The sequence below is a fragment of the Centroberyx affinis genome, unplaced genomic scaffold, assembly GCF_046629955.1.
Source record: "Centroberyx affinis isolate AG114_WGS23_722 - 3 ecotype Tasmania unplaced genomic scaffold, CSIRO-AGI_Caff_v1 ptg003519l_1, whole genome shotgun sequence".
Classification (NCBI taxonomy): domain Eukaryota; kingdom Metazoa; phylum Chordata; class Actinopteri; order Beryciformes; family Berycidae; genus Centroberyx; species Centroberyx affinis.
In genome coordinates this window covers 156113-176771 of record NW_027281464.1, presented here as the reverse complement: position 1 = coordinate 176771, position 20659 = coordinate 156113, and the positions used below count along the sequence as shown (strand labels likewise).

Here is a 20659-nt window from a genome sequence, read left to right as displayed (position 1 = left end):
AGATCCATAATTTGAAATTAAAGTAATTCAACCACCACGTGCCTGCATTAGTGTATAGTGTTTCCCTGGCTGACTTGGCAGGGTGGGCCAGCCTTTCTTTTTGCAGTGGCGGAACCATAGCCTGAACGCTCTAAATTGTGGGTGGAACAAAACATTGCGTACCGTCCCAACGTATGACGTTGTGCTCACGTCTTACGTCAACTCTAAATCGAAGTAGATTTCTCCAGGCGTACTCTCTTTATTTCTGTATTGTAATAAACATTTTGTACATTTATTCTTTTACATTATATATTTGAAATCACGGGAGCTCGTCGCTGTAAAGGAATATGTTTATCGAATGCCACGCACGGGATCGAAATCGACGCTTATCTCAGCTAAGCTAACGTTATTGCATTTATAAGCAAACTTGCTAGCTAAGAAGCTAGCGCTAGCATTTAGCTATCCTTACCGTCGAGCTAGCTATCCACTAGCACTGTAGCCTAGCTCGCTAACAAGTGACAATTGACAAAGGTAAACAACCAAGCTTTTGAGTCCGCTGATTGAAAATTGCTAGCCATTTAACTTAATCAAACTACCTATAACGTGTTGTTGAGGACAATTTGCGGTTTGACGACCCTGTTTGCACCGTGGAGATTGAAGTACGAAACGGGGTAAAGGGGCATACCAGCAGCAACATCGTCAACGAAAAACAATACAAATCCTGAATCCCTCATCACTGACTAGGCCGATCAAGCTAACTCTAGCTAACCGCTACCTAATGCTAGACTGAAGCAAGCAGCCGAGTGTAACAAGATTCGATTCATTAAATCGTGCAGGAATAACAAAAACAACAGTCTGGTGACCAGAACTTAACGTCACTCTCTCAGGTTTGTTCATTACTGTTACTCCAAGCAATAACTAATATGTGTATCACTGTTTGCGGTGTTGGCAATTGATGCTTTTGACATGTAGCTAGCTGGTTAGTGACTATATGTGTTCTACTTCTGCCCAGTAGCAGATAATCTCTGTATTATGATTAGCTGTTCTAAATGCAGGGCACGGATGACAGCATTTTTGCTTTGGCCAGCAGTGCCCTTTTTTATGTTTATGCAAACTTCTGCATTAGCGTTATGCATTAGCCATTACTCTTGGCGTTACTTACCAACTGTTATCTCTTGGTTAAGGTGTATTTTACGCACCTGCCTTTATGTGAATGACTTGCGCCTTTATTACCATGACATGACTCAAGCAGCGTGAGCAACGTTGGCAAGAATCTCTTTGAACTAATAGATACAGCATAATGTTATATGCTTACCACAAACAACAACACCCTAAAAGTCACAATTGTGACTAAGATTTTCGGGAAATGTTTCGCAAGATTTGCCTAGAGATATCTCACGGTGTTTAAAGTCAAACCTGTAAGGTTTTGATGAGACGAGAATGACTAATACATGGACAGCTCATTTGTAACTGAAATCAACAAGGTCCAGGACTCCAGTATGCAGTTATATTACCTTGTTACTGTTGTTCTGAACAAAAGGTTTGCCAAAGCTGATCAGTGTGTTTGAATGTTCTGTATTTTTTGGGCCCTAAACTCATATTGTATAAATATATTATCCCTTGTACTGTTGCTATGTCCACAATGGCAGTCTCCCACTGATTGTCAGTTTCAACAGTTGTCATTCACTGTCAGCTCAAAGATTTGTCATTTAATACCAATGCCATCATCCAAGAAAGTCTTCTTGCGTCTCTTGTTTGCAGCTTTGTGGGAGAACAGTTTATGTTCACAAATACTAACAAAACTGTCTAAGATCATAGGAATAACATATGTTAATTCTGAGGGATGGATATTCCCTTTCACATTTTGTGAATTGGACCTTATCTGTCAAATCACTCATATTCACTTGATATATTTATTTACCCTTGGTATCACACTGACTGATGCATTTAGAAAAAGCTCAAAAAGCTAGGCCTAGATATGTGTGATATTTTTTAATGTACTTAAGTCATGATATTGGGTTGGCTAGGATTTTGAAATTTAGACATCAGCTGAATATTGAAGAAACACAACAAATGTACAAAACACAAAGTAATGGAAGACTTATTCTCCCTCCGTGTTTGTTGATTTGATAGGACACGGATGATGTGATCCTGGACATGCCAGAGTGAGACAACGCCTCTTTCTGCCTTCTGTGTTACTACCAACTAGAATTGACACATTTTCCCACCCTCACTACATAAGACCTCTTCCAAGTAATCCACACGCCACCCCTATCTGCAGTCACTCCTGCACCTGAACCATGTGAGGGCCCCTCGGTCCAATCTGAGGGGATCCCAGGACTGTTCCAAATACGACCCCGCTGTGCGGGGCTAGAGTGACCCTGTGTGTGAGAAAGCAGTGTTTCCAGTACCCCCCTCCCCACCCACACATTCCTGTTCTCCTTCCCGAGGAGACACGCCATGATGTTCCGAGACCAGGTGGGCATCTTGACGGATTGGTTCAAGGGCTGGAATGAGTGTGAACAGACGGTGGCACTGTTGTCCCTCCTGAAGAGGGTGTCCCGCACCCAGGCTCGCTTCTTACACATCTGCCTTGAGCACTGGCTGGCAGACTGCACAGAGATCCACATCCTAGAAGCTGAAGCCAACAATGCAGGTAGCTGAGCGATATCTGAATATCTGTTGGATACACTGTTGGTTCTGTCTTTTTCTGATGTTGAAAAAGCCTTGTATTTTACCAAAATCAGTCACTTGTTAAATTATTGATCCAAGTCATCTCTGTCTCTCTTGTCATCAGCTATTGTCAGCCAGTGGCACCAGGAGCCAAAGGAGAAGGTGGTATCTCTGCTGCTGTCCCACCTGCCTCTGCTGCAGCCGCGCAACAGCGAGGCCAAATGTGAGTACATGAAGCTGCTGCAGAAGGTGTTGAGTCACACTATTGAGAGCAGCCTGTTTGTGGAAGAGAGCAGACAGCTGCTATCTTATGCTCTCATCCACCCTGCCACCACCCTGGACGACCGCACCTCTCTGGCCATGTGGCTGAACCACCTAGAGGAGCACCTGTCCAGTGGCTATGCACCCTCCTCCCGGGCCCCATCCAGCCCGTATCACCCGCGCCAGGGCTCAGATGAATGGCCCAGCTCTGCTGAGGCCCTGGACCCTGGTCACGCCTGGCACGACAAGTCCCCCTCGTCCAGCACATCTCCAGCAGGCCAGAATGGACACATGCCGTTCCCAGGCGGGATGTCCTCTCCCATCAACAGCAATAACACAGGTAACTATTTCCCCATTTCCTATCATTTTTAGCTGTGGAGAAAACGTAGGAAGGATATAGTGTGTTGGGAGAAGTGAAACCATTGTACATGTGAATGAGCATTTTGTTAAGGTGTTAATTGTAGTTTTTGGTACTAATATAATTTGTCTTCATCTCTCATCTGAGAATCTAGAATACTATCCATGTTCCCTTTCCAAAGTATTCTATACATTTTCTAACGATCTACCTACCTGAATTGTTCCCCTTGCCAGGTCTGGGTGGGCAGATGCAGCCTAGCCCTCTGAAGAAGTCCATGTCCCTAATCCCTAACAGTCCCCAGGCTTGTGGCTCTGAGTGGGTCAGCCAGGACGACCTGGGGGGCCGGCAGGCCTTCGTTCCAACAGACCACGCACCCCTGTCCCCCCAAAGCAGTGTGGCCTCCTCAGGCAGTGAGCAGACAGAAGAACAAGGTTCCACACGCAACACCTTCCAGGAGGATGGCAGTGGAATGAAAGGTCAGAGTTCATCACCTACACAAGCCAAAGGCGGTCACATAGATGGTATTTTACTTTGGTAAAAGCCATGCACTGCCAACAGCTGTGGTGATATAAGCCGAAATGTAACTGTATGTTTTGTTTTTTTGTCCCTTGGTGTGTTTGTGTTTGTGTGTTTGCTCAAGATGTCCCCACATGGTTGAAGAGTCTCCGTCTTCATAAATATGCATCACTTTTCTCCCAGATGACCTATGAGGAGATGATGATTCTCACAGAGCAGCACCTGGAGTCACAGGTTTATATGCCTTCCCTTCACATACACTGGGGCCGGGCTTTGATTATTCCACCCCTCCCCATCAATTGTGAACATTACTGTCCTCAAACCTGATGATACATCAACTCTCAATGAGGCATGAAATTAAGCAATGCACCCTACAGTTATATAGAGCCACTCACACATATAAATAGTGCGATTTTGCCTTTGCCCCTTGGCTTTAATGAAACAGATGGTGATTAGGTTTGTTATTTAGTAACTGTACAAATTGGCCAGTGTTCCCACGAGAAATGACTTGCCTGCATTTCATGCCCTCTTGTTATTTTCTATCTGTCTCCTTTTAGAATGTCACTAAGGGGGCGCGGCATAAGATTGCCTTGAGTATCCAGAAACTGCGAGAGAGGCAGAGTGTGCTCAAGTCTTTAGAGAAGGTAATTCAGATGGAATCAAGATGTTTTTCTCATACTGAAAATGTGTTGTGTTGAATTTTTAGTCATGCTGATCAAAATGTCCTTGAATATTTACTCATTCATGCTTTTATTTACTGAATAACAATAGCAATGTGACACTTTATTGATCCCCATAGGGAAATTCTCATTTTGCTTTCCCTCCTCCACAAGGAGGTTAGGGAGCAGGGTCAGCCACAGAGCAGCGCCTTAGGAGCTGGCAGGGATTCAGTGTCTTGCTTTAGGACATTTCAGCAGGGCAGATGCTTGCTGACACTGTGGCTTGAATCCAGGTCCTGTGGTTGAACGTCTGCCTCCCTGCTCACAACATCACCCTGCTGCCCAAAAGTGGCTTATCTGAGAAGAGCTTGTATATGGTACTAATGTAGTCATCTTTTGGCAGGACATTTTGGAAGGGGGGAACCTGCGTAACGCCCTCCAGGAGCTGCAACAGATCATCATCACACCCATCAAGGCCTACAGCCCACCCAGCGCAGTGCAGACAGCCTCGGACCCCACCGCCTCCCCTTCAGAAGCCCCCAAGGCAGGGGCAGATAAAGAGCTGGCCTCAGAGGGCTTCCAGTCCCACAACCCGCCCCCCTGTGATGGAGAGTCTTCAGCCACACCCATTTCAGACGGCGACATTGCTGGACAGTTCACCCGTGTCATGGGTAAAGGTGAGACTGAGAAGGTGTTTTGTTGTTTTGTTTTGTTCTTTTTTTCTAGATTGAAACTGAATACACTTAGATCCTGCACTCTACTTGTGAGATTTACACGTGAGATTTACACGTGAGATTTCCCCTTGGGTCCCTATAAGGCAGGTAGAGATGCATGGATAGATAATTGATTTGTCCCGGTGGGAAATTCTCTTGTGTCAATTGCAGAGGCACACACTTGAGACACAATACACAACATAACAAAACACTACAAACACGACACAGCAAAGCTGATGGGAAAAAAACAACACAAGAACACGCTACATTTACCCTCCTCTTCCCTGCTCTGTCCATACAAATCCACATTTGGCAGAGCAAGCGATAGAGATTCTAGGTCCTCCCGCATATGCAACACATAGAAACGCAGCACAGAAAGATATTTCACACATCCATCTCCACCTAACCACATATTGACATACAGTATAGTGTAATAATTCCACACCTTGATTGGATGGGCTACTGTACTTGGTTTGGAAAAAGTGTAATTTACTCTATGTCCATTATGTAAACCCCACTCTGAGTTTCAGTATGCACCCAGCTGCTGGTGTCAAGGCCAGATGAGGAGAATATCAGCTGTTACCTTCAGCTCATTGAGAAGTGTCTGACACATGAGGTGAGAATCTGAGTCCAGGTTTTTCATTCACATAACTTAACATATTTAAGTGATTTGTGTGCGTGCATTTGTGTATTCTTGTAACTGCACCTAATGTCAGTAGTACAGTATAACATAAGAAACCTTATGGGAAAATGTATTGAATGTTTATTCATGGAAAATATTGTACCGATGGATAGGATTTAAAGTTTTTTCTTAGAATGAAAAATAAAGCTTGTCAAAGAAATTCACAAATTCCAGAAGCGTCTGTTGAAAGCCTGCAGTGCTGTTTGAAACGTTGATACCTTTCTGTGCCGCTGTCTTTCCCTCTGTGTCAGGCTTTCTCAGAAACTCACAGGAAAAGGCTGGTCTCCTGGAAGCAGCAGGTCCTGCTCCGCCTGTTCCCTCGGAAAGCTATGCTGGACATGCCTGTGTACCGACAGAAAGGGTGAGACACTGTTGGCTCCCTCTTACCTTTGATCTCCCTCTTTTAGCAGGGGAGATGTCACACCGGCTGAATGTAACACTCTCCCTCCACTTATCCCTGCTGTCTAACTTTTCCTGCTTCTGTTCTCTTTCCCTTGCCTTTTCTCTCTCACTCTCTCTTCCTCACTCAGATGAACCTCATTTTATATGAAGTAACTGTACTAGTTGAACATCCAGTTCTCTTTAGCCCTTCTCATTGACTGCTCTTTATAAGTCTGATGTACTTTTCTTTTCCTTCTATTCTTACTCTAGCTGGGCGTATGGGTCCAACTCCCTCCCCACAGCAGGCTCTGTGAGTGGAGGACTAGGGCGGCGGGGCCAAAGGCAGTTCCAGATGGCTCCTCGGGGACTCCCAGCCGGGCGCATGGGTCTTCTGAGGCCAGGCGGGATCGGCGGAGCATCTCCACGCCACACCCTCACTAATCCTGCGCTGGCGGGCCAGGGTAGACAAGTGAGTAGTCCTGTTGTTGGATAGACATTTTAATGGACAATACCACCAGGTTGTGGCATGTTAATCTTGCCTTGACAGCAGCTAAAAATCCCAGATTACTGTTTTTCCATTATTGAGATATTTGGTGGCCATTTTGTGCTGTTTGAACTCTACCATAAGCTTCTAGTGTACTTGAAAATGTCACTCAAACAGCTTGAGAATCTACAAGAATCACCACATATGATTAAAATGTCACACCAAGCACAGCAAGGCCACTTTTTCTCTGAAACATTGCATGGTAATACGGTAATACAGTTATCCAGCATCAAAAGTGGAGGGAGACTCTTAGACGAAATGGATCAGTTTTTTACAAAATATTTTACATCACGAGTTCAGAGAGATAATTACAGTCAAATGTGGAAATTCTTGTTGTTTTTTTCTTTGTGGTGATTTTTTATGAATTTTTTTAAATATCAAAGGTATTCATTTTCTTTGCCAAACACTCACTAGACGGCTTGAAGTAGTAATATAATTGCACCTGGGTTCATATTTCTAGCTTTGGTGCTGCAAAGAGTTTCTCTTCGCTATCTCCATTCAGTGTCTTAAGGTGTTGACCTACATGATGATATGCCCAAGGAGTGATGATCCTCCTTAGTGAACATTTGTTCTGAAAGGAAAACAAGTAAAATAACAGGAGGTTGTGGCAGTTTAATCAATATACACAAGGCAATACAAGGGGTTAGGTATCACACGTTGATATGAATTGATTCATTATCATAGCTTGAAGAGTTTCTATTTAATCACTTAGCTGAAAAGATAAGCAAAAAATTATCAACCCCCTAGGATGAGTGGCATTTGTGTAATGAGAACTTGTGTTTTCCTTGTAGAACCTATGGTTTGCCAACCCTGGGGGCAGTAACAGCATGCCAAGTCAGAGTCGCAGCTCTGTGCAGCGGACCCACTCGCTCCCTGTCCACACTTCCCCGCAAACCATGCTCCTGTTCCAGCAGCAAGGTACTGTATGATGTCAAAGCCTCTTTAATCCCTCATTAACATGGATATACACAGCCCTCCTCAAACATCACACCCACTGTCCACCACTATCCCCATTTACATGTTTATATATATTCTACCCACATGTAGCTACAACCATCATTCACATTTCCCTCGACCTCCTGTGTACGTTTTCATATTGTTATCTACATGTTCCTTATCTAGAAGTCCTTTCATTTTGAGCCTAAAATTACTGTCGATATTTTGATATTTTACTTTGATGGCGATGGAGGCCAGAAAATTCTGAAGCCTGAGGATGCAAAAACAAATATGATGATATCAGTGCACATGGTGTAAGAAACCTGCAATAAACAGAGTATTCGCTACTTCATACTGCTGGGACAACATGCATCAATTTGGTTCCAAAGATGTACAAAATGTGGGATTTTATATAGACTACCACCATGACAGAGGACTATATATATGATATGAACATTTCAGTAGGAAAAGCAGCATAAATACTGTAAATGCAATTGTTCATTCTCAAAATGAATCCTTAAAGGATAAGGCTGTTGTTTTTTAATGCATTGCTTACCGTCAACAAATCAAATCTCACAAATCAAAAATCAACAATGCGTTTGCTCTACTCCAGTTACTTTCTGACTTCCCATGTACCGTTTTTAGGTGTCAACCCGGAAGTAACTGGCTCCAATTGTAAGCTAAAAACCTTGAAATACAGCTCACAAAGACATAGTTTCAATTTTAAAAATTGCTAACTGTTACCATGAAAAGTCAGACTGTTGTAGTTATTACCAAATCAAATTCAAATGGGAACAAATTCTTCATTACGCCGGGGAATATTTTCGGTGCTACGAAACTTCTTTCCTGAGATCGCAAACGTGTTTACAGCCGGCTTATTAAGTTGTTTGAGGAAAAAGTCGGTTGGCCCAGTGCATCGCGATGATGAAATATGGCTCTTTTTTTTTTTTTTTACTTTTTATTTATGAACATTTTTCACATTATAAGGACAGCAAACAAAAAGCATAACAAGAAACAAAAAATAAAAAAGCAAACAAATATGAGGTCATGGGGTGATCAATAAATCAAGGCAAATTTGCCTAATTTAAAATAAAATATCGCACATGATACATACAATAGTTATGAAAGATCTGTCTCATTGGCTAAATAAACACACAATTTTTCCCACTGTTTTTCTCCCAGTTCTTTTTGGAGCCGTATGGAGTTGGTCATCTGTTCTAGAAGATGTAGGTGTTTAACAATATTGACAAAGAGGCCAGCAGTAGGGCAGTTTTTCTGAAGCCAATATTTTGTAATGGCCTTCTTACTTGCTACCAGCAAGATCTTTAGGAGGTAGGTATCATCTTTACTTAACCCGTCAGGGATATGTCCAAGATAGAGGGATGTGAATGTTGTACTGATACTAAAACCCAGGGTTTTTGAGATGATTGTTGCTACTTCCTTCCAAAAAGTCTGAATAGACGGACAGGACCAGAAAACATGAGCATGATCAACCATAATTTCTCCACATTCCCTCCAGCATCATAGCTGAGTGCCAGTTTGTTTAGACTTCTGTTTAGGAGTGATGAAAAAGCGAATCAAGTTTTTCCAACAGAAGTCTCTCCAGGTCCGGGAGTTTGTGGAGGCCGACTGTGTTTCCCAGGCATTCAGCCACATGTCTTCAGTTATTTCAATGTCCAACTCTTTTTCCCATCGTTGTTTCACATAGTCTTTAGTGTCCTTATTCAGTGATGTGATGCCATTGTATAACTTGCTTATAAGACCTTTATTGCTTCCTGAGTTATAAGCATCAATAAATATATAAATAACAATTTACCTTTTTACAAAAATAATCACGAAGCTGTATATACCTGTGAAAGTCCTGCCCACCCAACCCATATGTCTGACATAGATTATCAAAACTATTAAGCTCCCATTTTTTAACAATCTTTCATATGGAAGTGATATCAGAATAGACCCATTGTCTATATCTGCGATCTTGCGGTGCTGGCGTAAAGTCAGGGTCATATGCCGGCCATCTAAACAGTTTATCCTCTCTTTGGAGTTGGAAACGTTTAATCACTTCCACCCATAACGGCATAGCTCTTTGACGTGTTTTTAATCATTTTTTTAATACAATGGAGTTCTATGGCTGCTGGGACATGGCTTCATTGGGCACCGGCTACATGGACGAGACTTGTTGGCAAAACAAAATCATTGCTGATTTTGTTATTTTCGTAGGATTTGTTGACGGTAAGCAATGCATTAGAATACACCGGCCTTATGACCTTGGACAATGTTCACTAAATCATTATGCGTCAGGTGATTACACTCTGTGGCCGGTGTGCTGCTACATGTCATCTGTGACAAGGACAGCTGAGCTGCATGCCACTGCACTGTTACTTGCCCTGACAGTCTGCCTGTTAGCTTGTACAATTCTTGCTGTGCTCCTTAGACCTTAGGATGTTGTTTTGTTTATTGCACCATTCTCAGTAAACCATGTTTCAGTGGCTAGAACTAACATGCTTGGCACCAACAAACATACCATATGTACTTGGAAGAGCTTCAGCAACCTCTCTATTCAACAAAGATGCATTAAGTGTCGATTGATTGATTGATTGATTGATTGATTGATTAGAATTCATCATCATGGATATTCAAAAAGGATCACAATTAAAATCAGTTTAGGCTGCCTTATCACTGTACATGAAGCCAATCCTGGAGCTGAAAGGTGAATCTAAAGGTGACTCTGTCTCTCCCTCTCTCACTGTCATATCCTCTCTCTCTCTCTCTCTCTCTGTGAGCGAGAGAGAGAGAGACACACACATGCAAAATGTTAAACCCTCTCTATGGCCTACAATTCCTAATAAATAAATAGGCCTAATGGGTTTGGAATTTGTAAATAATATTACCTTTGAAAAAACAGATTTATATCTGATTTTGTTTCCTTACGCTTGTGTTTGGTCAAATAGATTGTCAGGTGGTTAATTAGCTGACATAATATTTCAGCAGTAGTTTAGTTTAGGGCCAAGGCCTCTAAAGATGCAAATCCACTGAAGTGTTTCTGACACTTAATTTATTTTGAGTGACTTAGTAAACAGCGATGGTAAATTTTGTAGGCTAAGATTTCATGATGAAAAGTAGTGTGATGCCGAGTAATGCCGAACATAATTTCTATATCTTGATTAGTTTCCAAGTTAATTTACTTTGCACTTAAAGGATAATTCCTGTTATTTTCATGTGATGTTCAGATGGTTCTTTGGCCTGAGATTAGTCTAAAAACCAACTGAAACCGGTATGCATGGTTTGGTTCTCTGGTAGTACCTACACAAACATCAGCAAATTTTGGGCAAAATCATCATCATTTAACATAAAATAACATGTCGCTTTAAGATGATTTATGGTGATTTGACCAAGAATGTAACATGTCATCGTTGCCCCTATGACTCCTATTCATTTAACGTTGGGGGTGGTTAATTTTTGTGGCTACTACAACAGAACCAATCCACACAGTATCAATCACCTGGTTCTTAGACTACTCTTAGGGCAAAGAACCATCTGAACTTCACATTAGAATAATAAGAGTTATCCTTGAAGGTGCATAAGGCTGGGTATTTTTCCCTAAAATAAAGTATAATTAATAAGCAAAACTGTTAATTTAAGAGGAACATTGGTGAGTTCCTCAATTTTCATACATAATCTATTGTAAAAAACAAAATACTGAATTGCTTTTGGAAACCTTTAGTGGTGCAAGTAAAAATGACTTCAGGGCAATCACAATGGTAATATAATCCTTCCTCCTTCTGTGGACTGAGTACTTTGTTTTTTCCTCTTTCCCTTAGAATGCCAAGTTCCAGGTGCCGACCTGGAGATCAACCCCACGCTGGAGTCACTGTGCCTCAGTATGACAGAGCATGCCTTAGGGGGTGAGTGTCCTCAGCAGCCCAACACTAAATAGGCTAACGCCCCGCAGGCAAACCTCACAGAACTACAGACTGCACAACAACACATGTTCAGGTTTATTCTCTGTGTAATGTGTTGGTGTAATAAATAGATTTTAAGTCACTATAACACTTCTACATAAGCTTGGTTAAAGAATTATAAACCTCTAAGTATCTAATGAGCATGTGAGATGATGACCTCAATAACACTTCTCATTTCAATGTGATTTTTTTTTAATTTAAATGAAAAAAAATTTGGAGCTGTGGTGATCTTTACTGATCTAAGGTTATGTAAAGACATTGCTCTGTGTCCATACTTGGCCTGAAAATGTCTGTTTTATGTATCTTGAGGCTATATTTATTTAAAATTGTGTCTTCATTACTTTTGCCCCACAGTGTTTATGTTCTTATTGTGACTGCATTGCACCTAGACAATAAGAGAAAGTCACTGCATTTTCAATGAACAATGCGCAACACAACCACTGACAAGTAAAACAATACAAAATTATTTGCCCATACACAAGTTCCCCATCCTAACAGAGAGATATAAAGACAAGAGAGTCCATTGATTTATTTTTAATTCATATTTGATTAGTCATATTCTACTAGTAATAGTTATTAATAATATATCATCTATTAATAATACAGTATTATTAGTCTGGTCACACTCAGGTTCCCCTTACAGACAGAAAGAGAGAGACCGAGAGAGAACAGGGATTAGACACAATTGGTTAGTCAATCCAATGTAGAATTTCTTCTCTACAAGGTGAGGGCATAGATAACCAATTGAAGCCACTTCTGTGCGTCTACACTTGTCACTTGTATCCTAGTGTAATTGGATGACAAAATTTGCATCAAAGTGTCAAGTGAATCTGGGGCCTCCGTTGCTCTGTGCCATCTTAGTGTGCCCGGCCTTTCCTAGTATTCTCTTAGAATGGCGTCGCTGTTCCATGCATTTTTGATGAACGGAGCACCAGAGGGTGAAATGTGGATGGTGCAGTACTTGTGATGATTATAAATACGCTGAAACATATTTCTCTCCAATCTCCCCCCTCAGATGGAATAGACCGAACATCAACAATATGAAAAGCAGTGGAAAGAAGCAAGACAAACACACTTCACTTCAGTTGAGGCCTGTTCAGTTCCTCATCGCCCAGCACAAAGATATATGCTTAAGAAAACCAGGCAAAGCGGTCACTACAAAATGACAAAAACTGTGTATATGTTCTCTGATATTTTTGTACTTTATTATATACAACTAAGTTTATTATAAATGGAATACAGATGATTATTATATTGCAGGAGAGAGAAAAGGTTAATTGTGCAAACTGCTCCATGTCGTCTGCAGGACTGTGACATGATGTGCAGAGGCTCAGTTTGCCGCGGTGTGAGAGGAAACTGGTTGATTGGTGCTGTCTTAAAGGGGTTCTGCCCTATGAGTTTCTCTTCTTTTCCTCCTGCCTTGGAGCAAGGCTTCTTTCCAGAACACACTGACAGCCACAGCTCCTGCCCCATATAACGTGTAGATTCAAAAGTTTCCCAACCAGGAGTAAGGCACTTTTACCCTCCACACACATGCATAATCTTTGAAATTGGGCACTAAGCTGTAATTGACACACCGATACACTCACTCAGAGGCTCAGCTTGTAGCCGGGGCTTGATCCACAAACACAACCACACTTCCCTAGCCACACCCCTTGTTCTGTAACCAGTGCTAGTGAGGGCTTGTGTTGGTTGAAGCTTAGAAGTCTTTCCTTAGTTCTTCATGTCCTCTCTTTCTGCCACACTCCCAAACGCATTAGAAGAGAATGTCTTTTTTTTGTGACAGAGGCAGGAAACGAGGACCAAAAGTATTGAGGAGCAGCTTGTAATTCAACCACAGGCATACCCTTTGTCTTGGTTATTTTCCCTCAAACACATAGTCACATTAGAAATGACTGTCCGACTCTCAAACTTCTACAAAGCCAAAGAGAAGGGCTGTGTGATTGTTAATTTGAGAAAGATATTTGTAGAGAGATGCAACAGAATGGTATAATTTTTTTTTTTTTTTAAACAATAGCAGTTTGAAGAATTTATGCCAGCTGCAATTTGTCTCTGTTGATATTTTATGCCCCAGTACATAAATGATGATGAATCTCATTTTGCGCCGAGGAATCCCCACAGGGTTGAATAAGGGCTGGTGAGGTTTGTACTGTCTAAGAGCTGATTTGATATCGAATTGATATAAGCGGGGAGGGTAGAGTGTTTTCAATTTACACTTTAATGCTGGGTGAGGAAACTTAATGAAACCCATCTCAACCCTCTGGCCCCCTTATGATTGGCTCTGGAAAATGAAGCTCGATCTTGTAATGAATGCTCCAGTACCCACCTCCTCACCCTCGCTCTGCCCTCTCCTCAAAATGGCCAGTGTGGTGATTTGATGAATCATACTTTTCAAGGTGCTTGAAGATGTCCAGTTTTTCCATTTGTGTCTCAACATGTTTCAGTCTCAAAAAAAACCCTAACATTACCATGTGGTATCAGTGTTGAATCAAAAACTGTCTTATACAACCTCTGTCTTTGAATGTGGCAGAGCGGAGGTGCATGTATGTGTAATATGGTCTTAACTTTTGGATCACCTTTGGTTGCATCATAAGGCAGGGATAACCATTCACATTTTATTTCTGCAGAGCCATAGGAGGTCTGTCTAGTAAACATGGTTATTTACAGATATCTTTTCCAAGTGTATTTTTTACTCTCCCTTGATATTGATAACTTATGCTTTTTTTTCTATAATTGCATGTTTTGCCACACTAATTCAGCACTGTTGTAGATAGAGGACAGAATAGTCATGGTGGTTGATGGTGCCCAGTGTCACCAAAAGCTAGAGAGCAGAAATGTTGCAACTAATGTTCTATGTTGATACCGCCTAAATGTCACTGTTTACATCTCTCTGGGATAATGCCCATTTCATGTTATGTGATGTCATGAATATTCCATTGTCTCACTATGTAACACATTAAAGTACTGAAGCCTTCTCGCAAATGAGCTGGCTGGGTAGAGCTTGACAACAGATGCCTTCTACCCCCTTACCCATCGAATCTGTGCGAGTCTCGGTAGATATCTCAAGTGATACTTGTGTGAGGCATGTACCGCCTGCCTTTCTGGTTGTGGAGTGACAAGAGAGAATAGTTTTCCTGGCCTTGTGATTAAACTGTTAGTTGTCACGTGCTGATAAACTGTTCATGTGGTGCCTGAAACGCACAGCTCCAGCTTCCTCTGTCTGTTGATTTGGATAATGGTCCTGAATAGTATTGTAGTCATGGATTTTTTCAGAGCAGGCTCTTGGATAGATCTGACTTAGTGAATGCATCAGATTCATGCCCGCAAAGAGTTCAGTGGGTTAATGATGTTGACAACTTTAAGATTCAGTTATCTTATTTTAAACTATTAACTATACTGTATATTGATACTCTTATGTTATATGGCTCAGATTATCCTTTTCATAACCTCTCTGTGAAGTTTGAGACCTCCTACACATACTATTGCAGATAGAAAGTGACATGGCGCACGATGCAGCAGATTTCTGCAGGTGCCTGTGCGTAATGGAGATGCAGCAGGGGATGACAATGCTTATCTGAGCCATAACTGATGTGATTATGTGTATAACTGAACACTAATAACAGGCCAAGGAATATGTTTACTCCATGTTTACATTCCAGTGATGCGCGAAATGGGTTAGAAAATGCACTTCATAAGTTCAGCCTTGGGTATATTTTCACACACCAAGCAGCCACTATGAGGTACAAAGCCTATGTCATATGAAGACTCCTACCAAGTGGTCCGTCAGATATTGTCAATGTCCCTGCCTGGCTTAACGAATAAAGCAGTCAGTTGTAGGCTATATTGCATCTTTGTCTTGTACAATTTATATTTAATTCTAATGACTCCCCAGACATTTTCTAATATTTTATGAATGAACATTTTGCATCCCATGCTTACACACTCTACTTTTTTACTGTCACTCGTATGTTTGAATGGTCTGAAACTGCAGCATTCATCGGATTGACAGTCCAAATAAAGGAGTTCAGTTCTTTTGCTACTTGACTCATGGATTGTCATTCTGTCTGTTTACTTACTCACATTTTTTACGGTCTATGCATAAATCACGCCTTTTACTTGCAGACAAAAGTTAGTGGTATGCATTTTCACAGTTGTAAAGAAAGTCCATTTCACAGTGCAGAATATAGATTCATCAAGTCCCCCCTCCACACACACACACACAATCATAACATTTATACAATCTATACAAGCCCAAGTCAAATTTACACATGTAGATATAAATATATATATATATACATAAATATATAGTTGCATGTAGACCTCTAGACCACTTTGCCTGAATAATAATATTTTTTATTTATTTATTATTTTTTCACTTCCGGGTTGCATGGTTTCAGGAGTTCATTTATCAAGCTAACGTTAGCTAGCCGCCTTTATCTTAACGCTATTAGTTTAGCTAAAGAGAGTAAAAAGAAGCTCATTCAGCAGGTAATTTGATATTAACTGCTTAGGTATGTTGGGAATGTGTGTCATATATGATAAAGCCAGCGATCCAGATATATAAATATATATAACGTTAGACCTTGCCTTTCAGAGTGAAAAGTGTCTAGCAAGTTAGCTAGCCAGCTAGCCTACTGAACAAAAACAGCTGCCTTGCTAAAGACGTTAGCCTCTTGGTACTACTTGATGTGTTTCTGTTAGGTGGCACGGATTTACCTTGAAGCATCTGAACTCTTGCAACTATTAAGTTCAAGTTGCACTGGAAAAGTTACCACATTCAAGTTCTTGCTGCCTAGTGTAACCCATCCACTGTTTGTCCATTTCTCGAGTTTTGTCTGATGGGAGAGAGCAGAGAGCCAGGGTCTGATCACTGATATTAAATGTTAACGAAGATTAGTGTGTAACGTTACTTTGCCAAGTCAGACGGAGGATGAAAGGTTGAGACTTGAACAGCTGAATTACAGGAAAGCTAATAGCGACCTGAAGTTATACCGTACTTTTTTAGATCCCAATTCTAACTACTACTGCTAACGTTAGGTACTGTCAAGTCTTTTCGAGTTTGCCACGGACGGTCCATTAGACGCTTCAGATCCAGGACTCGGGCAATCACAGCGAAACGCATCACAGCTATTGTTTCTCATCTTAGGAAGTGGCTGGCTCATTAGTCTTGTGCTACTGCTGGCCGGTTGTCAGTTGTGTTTGTAATAAATAAGTCATACCAAACAAAGTAGATGGCTAGAGCTCGTCAAAGATGCTATTGCAAGCTAAGCTAACATGCTAGCCAGGATAAGTTGGCAACACGGACAGCTTTCTCCCAGATCTAGAGGCCACAGAACCAAGACTAATGTTTGATTTCATCAAACTGTAGGCCTGTGGCTGCCTGTGCCGGCTGCTTTCTGTCGGTCACTGGTATAATATGCCTTGAATTTAAACTATGCCTATGCATGATCACACTTCATCTTACAGACACTCATTATCACTTTAAAAAATACAATATCTTACCTATCTTACCATGTTATGACTTTAGGCAGAATCATCCCAACGCCCTAATTGCTGCCTTTAACAGGAGCTGTCATTTTGTTTTGCAGATTGCCTGAAGTCTGTGACAGCGATGCATGGACCATGATAATGACGTCTCAAGCAAGGGATCTGGATGGGAGACTTGCTGCTGAAAGCTAACTGCAGTCACAAGTCATCTGTTGGCATCTCCCTGGAGTGGAGTCATCTCGTGCAACTGTTACTATTTCACCACATAATTAAACTGTCATGTCATTACCAAAGGAGTCAGGGAATCGAGGGAAAGATAGAGAGCGGGGAGCCCGTCCCAAGGTGAGGCAGAGCCGGTCGGAGGAGAGAAGAGACACAGGCGGCGGACGTAAAGGTGGAAAGGGGAAGAAGAAAGGCCTTACCTCCCATGAAGCAGCTGCTGAGCGGCCTGTTAGTGATGGCTTTGAGTATGGTGAGCTGTTAAGTGATTTAGAGTCCAGGGACCAGTGTTCCTCCTCCTCCTCTCCTCTAAAGGAAAACAGGAGATGGCAGGGTGTGGAAGTTGCTGCCTCGTTATTAGGGCAAGAACGGGCAGCTCGGCCAGGACAGGGAACAGTTAGCAGCTCTGCCACAGGAGAGTTACCTCCAACCAGTGATGTTGAGGGCAGAGGATCAAGTGGCAGCCGCACTTTCCGACAGAAAATCCAAGATGCCATGGGGCAGTGTTTCCCCATAAAGACACACAGTGCGGCTCCACCACCGACTCCACAGGCTCTGGAGTCATCGACTGCCTGTGCCTCCTCAAGGCGCAAAATCCATCTGAGTGAGCTGATGCTGGATGACTGCCCTTTCCCTGTAGGCTCGGAGTTGGCTCAGAAGTGGTACCTCATCAAGCAGCACACAGCCCCCATTACCCAGCCTCCCCTGCTGGATACCATGGTAGTGAGCAGCGCCTCGACTTCAACCATAGCTACCGTGGTGGAGGACGTAGACGACCGGTTGCGAGAACGCAGGCGCATAAGCATCGAGCAAGGTGTTGAGCCACCGCCTAACGCAGAGATCCACACGTTTGAGGTGACGGCCCAAATTAACCCTCTCTACAAGCTGGGCCCAAAACTGGCTCATGGTATGAATGAGTTGGCAGGCGATGATAGAGCCACTATTCATCAGCAACAACAGCTACTTCTCCAAAGGCAGCAGCAGCACCAGCTCCTGCTGCAGAGCTGTCTGGACACTCTGGATGAGGTGGTGGCTTCTGCCTCGGCTTCAGCTTCAGCTTCAGCTTCAGCCTCCACCTCCTCCTCCTCCACCTCCGCCGCCTCTGTCCCCACCTGTGATCCACTCCCTGACCCTGTGGTCGACCCAGAGATTACAGCGACCAACATGCCCCCCTCTAGAGCCATAGCCCCTCAGACTGAGCATCACAAACCTCACGACGGCTACCGCATTCACACTCAGATTGATTACATTCACTGTTTAGTTCCAGACCTGCTGCAGATCACTAACCTCCCCTGTTACTGGGGCGTAATGGACCGCTACGAGGCGGAGACGCTGTTGGAGGGAAAGCCCGAAGGAACCTTCCTCCTCCGCGACTCTGCCCAGGAAGACTACCTCTTCTCCGTCAGCTTCCGGCGCTACGGCCGCTCGCTACATGCTCGCATTGAACAGTGGAACCACAATTTCAGCTTCGACGTGCACGACCCCAGTGTGTTCCACGCTCCCACGGTCACGGGCTTGCTGGAACATTACAAGGACCCCAACTCCTGCATGTTCTTCGAGCCCCTGCTGTCGAACCCCATCCACCGCACACAGCCCTTCAGCCTGCAGCACATCTGCCGAGCGGTCATCAGCAGCCGCACAACCTACGACGGTATCAACATGCTTCCCATTCCAAATGCTTTGAAAAAGCACCTGAAAGAATACCACTATAAACAGAGAGTGCGCGTACGGAGAATGGATACCTGGTGGGAATGAACAATCACTGATGAAAAGTATTGACTAAAAGAAACTACTAAAACACATTTTTGATGCAAATCCCCGCCCTACTGAACAATGAGTTGGCTTGTTCCTCACTCCATTTGGCTATATTAATCTACACTGCACTGTACTTATTTATTTTTTTCTGCTGTATATGTCTTACAATTGTATTAAACTATATGGATAATACAGTATGTTAATTCAGTTACCTTGCACACTCAAAAATTCTTTATGCACACATTAAACAAACTCATTTTAACAATAGACCTGTGGTGTTCAGAGATTTGTCATCACATCCTCTGTGTTTCAAGTGTGACAAAATCAGCTTAATTGTCTGACGATTGGGAAAGGTTTCCTAGTGCGAGTTGAGATGATTATAATAGAGATGCTCATCAGTCAGGTGCTGAGAAGGTGGAACACACACTGACAAGGGTTTCAGTTTGTTACTGAGGTGTTGAAGTGTAGCTCTTTTGGTGTATTAATCATCAGATCCTAGCGTTGAGCCTAGGGTTGAATAAAAGGGAAAGAGAGTTAGGTGCATATGCTACCTGTTCTTATTAAAAAAGGAGAATAAAGCAGGCTCCAAAATAGATTTCCATCATGTGACAAAGTGGTGAATGTTGGCATTAATTTTCAGTGCTCTGAGATAAAGTGAGGCACAGACACCAATTAACAGATAAGGAAAGCTGATGCACAATTGTCAAGCAAACAGATGGCTTTTGTGCTGAAATTCTGTATCATTCATTATCTGCATTGCTTTCCATTTCCTGCCATCAGTAATACTTTGTAAATATTATATTTACATCGGCCTCTTGATGATGTTTCATCCCAAGACACACCATGCACTCTTGGTTTCTCTGATGAGGTAAAAATTTAATATAATGGCAAGAAAAAAATGCCTGTAATCGGTGTATTTTATTATTTTTTAATCAAAGGGATATCAACTAATTATGTGAGTGCTAATAAGGATAAAGGATGATGTGATATGAAAATACGGAAAGATTGCATTCATAATTAGAAAATGGTCAAACATGTAACCTTTGTGAAGACAGTAGATGAAAGCCTAAATCAATCACAGGTAAAACAGCTAAACCTTTGAGCTTTTTAGCGAAGAAGTTAGGTGTTGTCTGGCTTTTTCGTTTTTTGTTTTGCCCATCAACTGATTTGATGTCCAGACCCTGAGCAAGGAAATTAGCTATCATCTTTCCCCTGGCTGCCTGCTGTGCATTTCTTTCAGTGGGGGGATGTCTACACACTAATCTTCCTGCAGAGTTCAATGACAAAATTAGCATAGCGAATTAGCACTGATGAATCACTCATAATTAACATGAAGAATGGTGGGAGTAGGAAAATCATTTTGAGCTTTCTCAGGATCTTGACATAAAGTCAATCACAGAGCCAAAAAATCTATAAGCTCTGAAAAGTTCTGAAAAGAAAAATCGGTCCTCAGCTAAATTGAGATGCATTGTAGAGAACTGATGTGAACTGTACATGAATTAAAGTCATAGTTGAAATGCTTTCAGTCCAGTAT

At 42.2% G+C, this 20659-nt stretch overlaps 2 protein-coding genes across 3 annotated transcripts; both read left to right on the top strand.

Moving 5' to 3' along the window:
• Positions 1 to 257: 257 nt before the first annotated feature.
• LOC139661332 (protein Smaug homolog 2) lies at positions 258 to 15681 on the top strand. 2 transcript variants are annotated; one of them, XM_071539774.1, is made up of 13 exons: positions 258 to 866; positions 2113 to 2635; positions 2777 to 3253; positions 3505 to 3747; positions 3912 to 4021; positions 4345 to 4431; positions 4850 to 5123; positions 5690 to 5775; positions 6093 to 6202; positions 6493 to 6691; positions 7558 to 7684; positions 11524 to 11607; positions 12680 to 15681. In XM_071539774.1, the coding sequence occupies exons 2-13, from the start codon at positions 2440 to 2442 to the stop codon at positions 12706 to 12708; spliced, it is 2022 nt and encodes a 673-aa protein (XP_071395875.1). In that variant the 5' UTR covers positions 258 to 866; positions 2113 to 2439; the 3' UTR covers positions 12709 to 15681. The 2 variants fall into 2 exon arrangements, with proteins under 2 accessions (XP_071395875.1, XP_071395874.1); XM_071539773.1 differs by having other exon boundaries at positions 5684 to 5775.
• Positions 15682 to 16075: 394 nt separating this feature from the next.
• Positions 16076 to 19374, top strand: socs9 (suppressor of cytokine signaling 9). The gene is made up of 2 exons (XM_071539775.1): positions 16076 to 16152; positions 17253 to 19374. The coding sequence occupies exon 2, from the start codon at positions 17431 to 17433 to the stop codon at positions 19123 to 19125; it is 1695 nt and encodes a 564-aa protein (XP_071395876.1). The 5' UTR covers positions 16076 to 16152; positions 17253 to 17430; the 3' UTR covers positions 19126 to 19374.
• Positions 19375 to 20659: the final 1285 nt, after the last annotated feature.